Source organism: Scatophagus argus, chromosome 7 (assembly GCF_020382885.2).
Source record: "Scatophagus argus isolate fScaArg1 chromosome 7, fScaArg1.pri, whole genome shotgun sequence".
NCBI classification, from domain to species: domain Eukaryota; kingdom Metazoa; phylum Chordata; class Actinopteri; family Scatophagidae; genus Scatophagus; species Scatophagus argus.
Genome location: NC_058499.1, coordinates 6,601,589 through 6,611,404, shown reverse-complemented (window position 1 = coordinate 6,611,404; position 9,816 = coordinate 6,601,589). Strand labels below are relative to the sequence as shown.

Below are 9,816 nucleotides of genomic sequence, written 5' to 3'. Positions count from 1 at the left end.
GAAGTGTTGGAGTGAAACTTGTCCTGATGTCGTTGCTGTCTGAAAGATTCATAGATCACCGCGTGTGTGTGTAAATAATCAGAGGGAAAAGATGAATTTCACATATAAAGTCATTGCGTTAGTTGTTGAGCCGTTCCACACAACCTGCAGGTGGCACTGAAGGAAAGTGTCACCAAATCACAATCAAATTTCTTGTCATCCTTTGGGGGCCATGAATGCCAATACAAAACTTGGAAATCCTTTCTATAGCCACTGAGCTGTTTTTAGTCTGGACCACAGTGGTGGACAAGCCGGGCAATATTGCCATCCATAGAGCAATGCTGTTATAAAATATACAATAGGCCCAACACAGAGTAATGAGTTCAGCGCTCAGAGCCCCTTGTAGTTCAGCTATCCGCTGACCCGGCTGGCACTGGACAATTCAGGGCAAAGGTGAACCGAGGCTTGGCTACCTGCAGCTTCTTGTGCTCTTTGCCTCTGTTTGGGTGTGTGTCGGTGTGCGTATGGAGGCTTGGCTTGACTTTGTGTTTCCTCCCTGCATGTGAACCTGCTTGGATAGTTTCTATGAGTGCACATTTAACCATCTATGGCCCGTGAATGATTTATACTGTGTGGTCCCTTCTTTGTTGATGTTTTTTTTTCCTTTTCTTTTCCTCATAATTTGATGCCATCAGTGTGTTGTCTCAGTTGATATGTGTGTGCAGGCGTGTTAAGGGGTGGGAGGCAGTTGGAAGGGTTACGTGGCCCCCTGACCACAGCACCAGCTGGGGGATTATCCCGTTGAGCGGATCCAGGGAAGAGGGGCCTCACTCGGGGTGGGTGAGGGACTGGGCTGGACGGGTGAGACAGACAGAGAGAGAGAGAGAGATATGATGGGGGGGACTAGGTGGTTGTTTTAAGGCATTAGGTTAATTAACCTCTTGGACACTTGAGGCACCAACCAGCACACTAATGGTTTATGGCCTCCACAAAACTCACTGTGACCCACAGTGGCCCCAAGCTGGAGCTGCAGTCACAAATTGTTTCAGTATATTTGAGTTATGTTTTACGATGTATTTCCGAAAGTCGTGATTTTAATGAAGCCGTTGCCTCAGTGTTGAGTAGCCGGTCGGCTCGTGATCAAGATTAGGGGAAGATTACTGGGTTGTGCAGCAGAAAGATTTTGATCTAATTTGAGTTTTTATGTGCATGATTTGATTCAGAAAAGTTGCGTACAGATTAGTTAAGTGCTGAAGCTGAGCAGCCCTATGAGTCAAGTCATAACTTTAAGCGGTTTGCTTTTGCTTCTTTAATTAGATTTTTTTTTTATCTTTTCAGTGATTTTTTTTGTTTACTATTAACTAATCTACAATTCCTTTTTTTTTTTTTTTTAAACTTAAGCTGCAAAAGCGATCAGTTACTGAAACCTTCACAACCTCACAAGAGAAGACCTGTTAACTAGTTGATTATGTACAATGTCGCACTCACTTCAGTGTGTCTGAACTCGGTGTGACTCTAAAAGAAAATCTGAGCCATCAAAGGTTAGATTCTTCAGTTCATATTGTGCACCAGTTAATGGAGAAAATTACCAGGGCTGCAGCTGAATATTATTTTCAATATTATTTTATTGATTGATCTGTTGATTGCTATTTTAAACAAATGGATTAACTGTACACTCTGTAGAATATCTGAGAATATCATCTTATTTTATGGTGAAGCCTAAATGTTTTGTCTAACCAACGATCCCAAATCCCAAAGATCTATATTTTTTTTTGGTCTATCCAAGAAAACTGCTGAATATTCAGAATTTACAGGCTGGTATTTTTGCTCAGAAATCAACATAAATATAATAAGCCCTAATCAATTATCAAAGCATTTGCTCACTATTTTTCTGTCCCTTGATTAATTGAAGAAACTTAGTTCTTTCTTTAGTTTCTAAAACTAAGAACTATTTTCATGAATTTTTTTTATCAATCATTCACACTCCATTTAACCAACATTATTCAGAACTTTATTTTAAATATACATATATATATATATATATATATATATATATATATAAAACACTTTTAAATCTGTTAGGAAAACATTTCTTGGACACAACACTTTAATTATTTATCAAGAGGAAATATAAGTTAGTGACAGCTTCAGTCCATCAGTATTTACGCTTACTAATTAATACATGGACTTACTACTCATATCAGTTCATAACTGTCATGTATATGTATGGAGACTGTGACGTGAATGCAGCTCCAGTTTGTCCAGTCTGCTCTGTTTCTCACCGTATGTTAGTGTGTTGGAGTTTGTGGCATGACTTGGTTTTATTACTGTGTGCTTCTACTTGTGTCGGCGTGTTTGAGAAAGAACGAGATGGGGATAGCGGCTGACTGGCCGGACGGACGCTTTGCAGGAAGTGTTGTGGAACATCAGGGGGCTCAGAGGAAGAGTGACGGGGGAGGTTGACCGGTCTGCCTGGAGAGCTTTGCTCACTCCCTACAACAACCCTGACTCACTCGCCACAGCACCACGACCACTTCTCAACTGTAGCCTCACAGTTCTGACCCCTGCACTGCCTCCACACGTAACACATATACACACACACACACACACACACACTCACATTTGGGATTATAGCTGACGTAATGGTCAGCGCTTTTCTTTTTGTCACCATAAATGGACACGAAGGCCTCTTAGTTTCATGGTGGTAGGAAAACAGCCAATGACAAACAAAAAGCTCTGTTTGTATTGACTCATGAGTTTGGGAGTTTTTCTCTCTTCGCCGCGTCCCACCATCCGTTTCCATTTTTCTGTGACATGTCCGCCGAGAGGAAGAGGTGGAGCCCACATCTGTGTCATACACTTCACCCAAATGTATGAGCACTGAGTGCACATTGTAAACAAATCGGTATGTAGAGAAAACAGGATATGAATCTGTTGACAGATGTTTCGCAAGTCGAACATCATCATGCCATCGCTGGCCTTCTTTCAAAGAGGTGATGTACCGTCTGGTTATTGTGATACCCCCCCCCCCCACACACACACACACACAACAATGAGGAAACACTGATTAGAATTTCACACATTGATTAGAATTTCTGCTGAGGATCTCTAAGTTTAATGAAACAGTCAACTGTGGTCCTGGTGAAGAAATGGGCAACCTAAAAAGCCTCCTGGCCTTAATATCCTGGCATGATCCTCCTTGGCATGTGTATCTAAGTGTGTCTGAGGACGGTGATCCCACATTAATGTGTGTCCTCACTTGTAGAAATGGCTGTGGTTTCAACACTGGGTGTTGTTTTATTTGTTTTCTCTAACCTGATTAAGGATCTGAGATGGTCTCTCCAAGTCGGGATTAGCAGCTGTTGTGCTGATATGATCGTGTATTTCACTCCACTACGTGCTTGATGTGACCGTCTTAATGTAGCAGCTACATCAGTTGAAACTGATGTCGTGATGTCACTTGGCCTCAGTGGCTTCAATTTTACAGACTTTAACAGTGAAGACAGTTGTGAGTTTTAATTTAACTTGACTGATCATGTTGTCTGCAAATGTTTTCTGCTTTCCTGTGGAGCTTACATTTTGTAATTGAATCAAAAGTTTCTGTAAAAATCTTTTTCTAAAGCTTCCTGATTAATTATAAATTACATTTCAGTTCATTGTTTGTTTGTTGCTTCAAGCTTCTTTAATGTGAGAATTTGATGCTCTTCTCTGGTTTGCACTTGGCAGAAATAATATTGTTGTTACGTCTGATCACTGATTTATTCACAAACTGTAAAGTCCTTGCAAAATGTTACTTGAATAAATGGATTTGAAAAACATCCCCTCGTGTTAATTTTATCCTGTCTTTTCTTGCTTTCTCAGGACTGCCCTGCCATATCCAGACTACCATCACATCTGTGGATTTCATACAGGAAGGCTCTCTCTCCCTACAGCCTTCCTGCCTTCATCACCACCAACCCAGACTCCCCCACCCTCTGCTCTGTGGTCCCCTTTCCGTCATCCCACCACGTCTGCGGAGTGGGTGCCGGCTCCCTCCCCCAGGGGTGGGAGCGAGGAGCTGGGGGACGCACTCGACAAACCCCTGGAGAATGATGCGGAGGGCGTGTGGAGCCCAGACATCGAGCAGAGCTTCCAGGAGGCCCTGGCCATCTACCCACCCTGTGGCCGCAGGAAGATCATCCTCTCTGATGAGGGCAAGATGTACGGTACGCCCAGTTTTATCGTCACTCTATCATGCACCTTTTTGGTGAATGAGTTCATACACATGATACCTGAATATCAACTTACATGCAGATCAAGATCGAGGAAGTGCTCCTCTGCATCCAAGGAGCGTCTTATTATCATTATCAGTTTATCATCAATACAATTTTTTACCATAATATCTAATAATAACTGGCTGATTACTGGTTTTTATACTGACAAAATTAGCATTTTTTTTTTATTTGTAAGAGTTTTATTCAGTTTCCTGATGTGGAATCATACGACTTGGAGTCAAGTTAGATTTGATTTGGCTTAAACACCAGTAAGCAGGAAATGAACTCTTCATTTTGCTGACAATGGATATACTTTGAATCTATCTGAGAGTAGCTGATCAGCAGGCAAACAAATGAGACCTCAAAATATCACATGTGGACGTGGACTATAATGTTTATCAAGAAAAAGCAATGGACAACAACATGCAGACACGCAATAATTTCAAAAAGGTAAAATGTTGTGACAAAGTTAAATGGAATCGCTGCAATCAGAGGATCCAGCCGAGGAGGCAACATGAATATTCTGTGTAGTTCAAACTTGATGAACTTTCACACAAATATACTGTTGACCAATTGCAAACCATCCTGACAATGCAGGCCTTTGAAGGGATGGAGGGCTTACTGTGCCATTAATGACCAAGAGAAGCTGATTATTTGCTAACCTGAGCAAGTTTTTAGAGCTTGAAAAGCTCTATCTTCCCTCTTAAAGAACTTTACTGGGTGAAATGGTGCACTATGTTGAACTAAATGCCAATATGGGAAGCACACGGAGAGAAGCACTGGGGGTTAGCCTAATTGCTAACTGACTAACACTAGCACACTTAGCTCACCAGCTGCAGGAGTTCACCAGCTGTCCCTGCAAGTAGTCACTACATCGCAAGTTTTCAGCTCCAACTATTTTGTGTGGATGAATCAGTGTCACTTTGTTGTCTGTATAGCAGTAACTTGTCAATAAGGTGCAGTTGCTTGCTGCAAAGCGCTAGCTGCACCTCGCTGAAGAGCTCCTACTTTGACCACATGCTCCAAATCTCATCATTAAAATTTTTGCAAATGACTTTTTTTTAACCCTAGGAATTTATCTTTATCTCACATACACTATTTTCCTCAGAGCACTTGCTTTGCTGTAGAATTACATTAGAGAAATTTATTAAATACATTATGTCATATTTGACCCAAACAAATTTGCTGTAAACCTTAGTGTTAAGGTGAATATGTCATTATATTTATTACCCATAAAAATATTACAAACTTTATTTGTATAGCACTTAATAAGGTTACAAAGTGCATAACAGAAGCAACTGGTTATATAAACAAACAAAAAAAAAGATCAAAACAGAACAGCACAGGCTAAAATAAAGTTAAAATCGTGCAAAAGTGAAATGATATTTAATATTCAAACAATACTTTTTTATAAAACGCTTTTAAGAAGGGATTTAAAAGACACTGATGATGTCGACTGCACAGTTATAAGTTGAAGGTTCATTTGACATAAAATAATTATTTTAGATGGACTTCACTAAAAAGGTGAAAAGCTGTGAGCCTACAAATACTACTACTACAGAACCCACAGTGAAACAGTATTATCACGTACAGACAGACATTTGTTTCATAGTCTCTCCCACACACACACACACAAACCCGTCCACCACCGCTCCTCGTGTTCATGTTTCACATCACTCCTGTTTCCTGTACAGCTGTCAGCTCTACTTGGTCACTTCATGTACAGTATGATGGCATGATATGTCAGAAACAGGTGCAAATTCTCTAATCGCTCATTCTTCTGCGCATACATACTCAGTAATGCCTCTAATGCTGACTTCAGTTTGTGCATCTTCTGTCAGAAGCAACGATATTTAATGAGAATGTAAACAATACTTTGACATGTTCCGAAAAACACAATGTCTCCACCTAAATAAAAAAGCAAAGCTGCATTCCTATACAATCATTCAAGACCCCTAACAATTACAAATTAATTAAAAGTAAAGCGTAGAGTAGGGTAAGTCATTTGAAGTAGACCTTTGTCCCTTTGTATTTCTAGCAGTGGTTGTGGAGAGACCTTCAATATGTTCGCGTTACCAAAATTAGCCTCAAATCGCTCACCCCAAACAGGTTCAGGGGGATGGGGATAATTCTCACTTCCTACCCAGAGTGCACTGCTTGTATTTAAATGGATGTTAACTTTGTGTTGATGCATAAAGTAAACTTTAAGGGTTTTTCCATGCTAACTCTTATTAAATATCAATTGTTCATGCAGTCTGCCAGCAAATTATTGACTCCTTGTACGCTTTTCCCCCTTTCATTTAGTCCTAAAATAATAATTTGAGGTTTGGAGCAGCAAAAAAAAACATTACTGTAGTTCTTTCATCTGTGAATCTTTGGGTGCCAAACGATTGTTGAGAAGGTGAGGTGACATTCGACATCTCTCTGAAAGATGTTTAGTAACAGATGGCTTGGCAATAGTGTGCCCTCTTGCCTGACTGTTTGATATTTGAAAACAGGCGGAGGGAGGTAGTGGCGCTGTCATACAGCCTCTGTCATCGCCTTGTTCTGTCACTGTGCCACACAGCTCCTTTAACTGTTAGCTTCGCCTAGCCTAGCTTAGCCACCTATTGAGGTCATGGCCACCCTCTGATCAGCACTTAAACCCTTATAAAGCCTGCCATAATAGTTGGAAGGGGGCAGAGAGGAGAGAGGCAGGTGGCTCACTCTGTGTCACGGGGATAGGGGGCTGGATGGGTAAAGGTGGTGACGGTGGGGTTTTTGGCAAGACAGGCACTGAGGTGCCCCTTCCTCCCTGTGGGGGTCAGGGGCAGGTGATGCGCGCCAGGGAGCGCGTTGGCCCGCCAGGAATGGCATGTGCACTCGGGAGCCCGGGGGTTCAAGGCAGCTCGGCTGTAACCCTAAACCAGAATAGACGTTTACCCTTTGAGCGCCTGGAGGGGAGGAGGACGGGTGGACAAATAAACACCAAGGTGGGCAATGGTGTCTTGCATGGCCTCAGGGCCCAGCAAAACTCTCTCACACCTGTCCTCAGTGTGTGTGTGTGTGGGTATATATATGCGTGTTTGTGTTTCAGAGTGAGAAAGCTCGACGTTGTGTTTTTGTGCTTGCCACCTCTGCTCCCTGCTATTTCTGTGATTTACCTCCCTCATATCTCTTTGTTCAGACTACCTCTCTGTCTTTGTCCTTTATGGACAAACAAAAAGTCAGTTGGTCCGTCTGAGTTTCAGTTCACCTCCAGCTGCTCTCTGAGTTCAACAGCCTTGTGGCAAATCCAGATTTATGACTCAAGAAATGAGGCAAGACTGAGCCCGTGCGTGGCCCGTTGCGCCCCTAGTTCCCCCTGAACAGCCCAACCAGCCCTTCCCTTACAGGCCCTGCAGCTCCCCTGTCCTCCCCTTTTATCACCATCCCTGGGGTCACAGCTGGCCAACAACTCAAGTCATTCAAGCGACCACAATCAATGCAAAGCCACTTTGAAGGTCTTTAGTGTTGTTAATGTTGTTAAAGCGCTGATGGGTGGTCTTAAATCAGGTAGCTAAATCAAATATCAGCTGAGAATATCTTTAATGGCATACATGAAATGGTGAAGTGATGACTTGATAGTTTAAGAAATGTTATTTAGTCTCCTTGCATGGGCTAAATATGGATGCATAGACAAAACAGACTAGCAGAATAACTGCCTGTTGGCCGAGAGCGACATACTCTGAATTTTAGGTTGAATTCCCCTCTGAGGAATGAATGCCATTCTTTGTTAGACAATATGATATTGAGTCTCCAAGCAGTGAAACAGAAGGAATGTGTGCTTCTATCCATTGTAAATTCTTAAATTGAATGGAATGTTTTGACCCCATATTCCACTTACATTCACTACATTTTCTTCCCATAACGATGTGCATGGCGCTGGCCCTCGCGCCCATTACTCAACAAACGTATTAGCTCGCTTATTAGGGACGGTGTCACGGATATTGTGGCGGTTATGTGCTCCAGCGGTAATTCGACATGCATCTGCCAAGGAAAACATTTCCTGCCTTGTGTGGCTCTCAGCAAGAGACGTGCCCTGTGGTCTGACCGAAGGCCTCATGCTGCAATAATGGAAAAACAGTCCAAAACTTGTAGTGCAGTGGAAACCAGTGTGCTGACAGCTCTCAATAGAAGAATGTGGCAGTGGAAATATGATCATCCTCCTTCTTTATTTATTGCCATATAACTTCCTTATTAACTTATGTGCAGCTTTTGCAATTGTGTTTGTTTTTACGATGTGTTTTGACTATATATTTTTTTAATTTCTCAGCATTAAATCATGCATCACATCATTTTTTATGCAGCTGTTTGGTTTCGTCACACTCGATTTCCTGACATCTGTGAGAGGACCACTTTTCTCACATTTTGAGGGGTCCTGCCCCTGTGAAAAAAAGAATTGCCTGTTTTGTTACAAGAGTGGATAAAGTCAACAAACTTTCCCTCAGCAGTGAAATATATTTTTGTCAGTACAGAACAAAGAATGGCCACACTATGAATCATGCGCCCACTAGGATCTGCTTGTGCAACATGTCAACCCAATGTGGGTTTTTGTCAGGCGATGCAAATATGTTTTCATCTCAAGTCATTCTCATTAAGAATGTGATGTAAAGGTCAGTGACAATAACAGCGAGTTCTCACCCGGGTACAAACTATGGCAGTAAAGTGAGAAGTTCACTAGTGACCTTGATCTGTTGACCTTTTGAAGAAACCTCTGGGGCCTCTGTTTCCTCCTGTAACTACGCCTCAGACTTGGACTTCTGCAGTATGTTTAGCTAATTCTAGACAATATGTACGATATAGAACCTGTTGACTATCATAAGCTTGCACCAAATATGTGGTCATATAATCTTATTTACTTATTCTTTGTCAAGATGCAAGAAATTGGATTTTTACATATGTCTGATATGCCAGTATTTTCCATCTCATTTTGGCTGATTGTGGTTGCCAGTGCGGCTTTTGTCAAATTAACACCTAACAAAGCACTCGTAAACTCTGAAATCTACATTGTTTTGTATGGCAAAGCGCTGAGACGGACTTCATGTTGCATTCAAGTGTACCTCACAAACTCACAAATGGCCACAAGAGTTGTTTAAAACAAAGTTCTCATTCTCCCCCTTTGCATTAAGACACTTTGCATTGCTGCACAAAGTAATTTCTAGTCTGCCTGGAGTCCAGTATTCAACTAAATAAGTTTGGCATCCATGGTTAACTGAAGAAAGAAGAAACAAGCATGTTCACAAGCCCAAAACTTAATAGTTACTCTTGTATGGTTAATGTAAACAAAGCTTTCCAGCCTTTTTCACTTGTATGAGCATTAGTGGTTTGTGTTACACTGCTGGTGGGGGGGACTGCTGTGTGCTGTTTTTGCAGGAGCCTTCCTGTGTGTTGAGTGTTGGGGTGTTGTCACATGAGCAGGAAGATGAACCTAAACCTACCACAATTTAATCCTGACACTGACCTTCAGACTCTCGTGGGATTTGATGCTCTCTGGAGGGTTTTCGAGGAACTCCCTCCTCCCCCTCCTGCTGAATATGAACTTTTGCAATGTAGACTCGGCTCC

At 41.9% G+C, this 9,816-nt stretch overlaps 1 protein-coding gene across 4 annotated transcripts in view; it reads left to right on the top strand.

The window, feature by feature from the left end:
- Positions 1–2,580: 2,580 nt before the first annotated feature.
- The window catches only part of LOC124062541 (transcriptional enhancer factor TEF-3-like), a 28,785-nt gene continuing 21,549 nt past the window's right edge, over positions 2,581–9,816 (top strand). For 2 of the 4 annotated variants that reach the window (XM_046395375.1, XM_046395374.1), the window contains exons 1-2: positions 2,581–2,972; positions 3,841–4,184. In XM_046395375.1, coding sequence (XP_046251331.1) covers positions 2,905–2,972; positions 3,841–4,184 — 412 coding nt within the window. In that variant the 5' untranslated portion in view covers positions 2,581–2,904. Of the gene's footprint in view, positions 2,973–3,840; positions 4,185–9,816 lie in introns of those variants that run through there. The other 2 variants (XM_046395378.1, XM_046395377.1) reach the window with 1 other exon arrangement.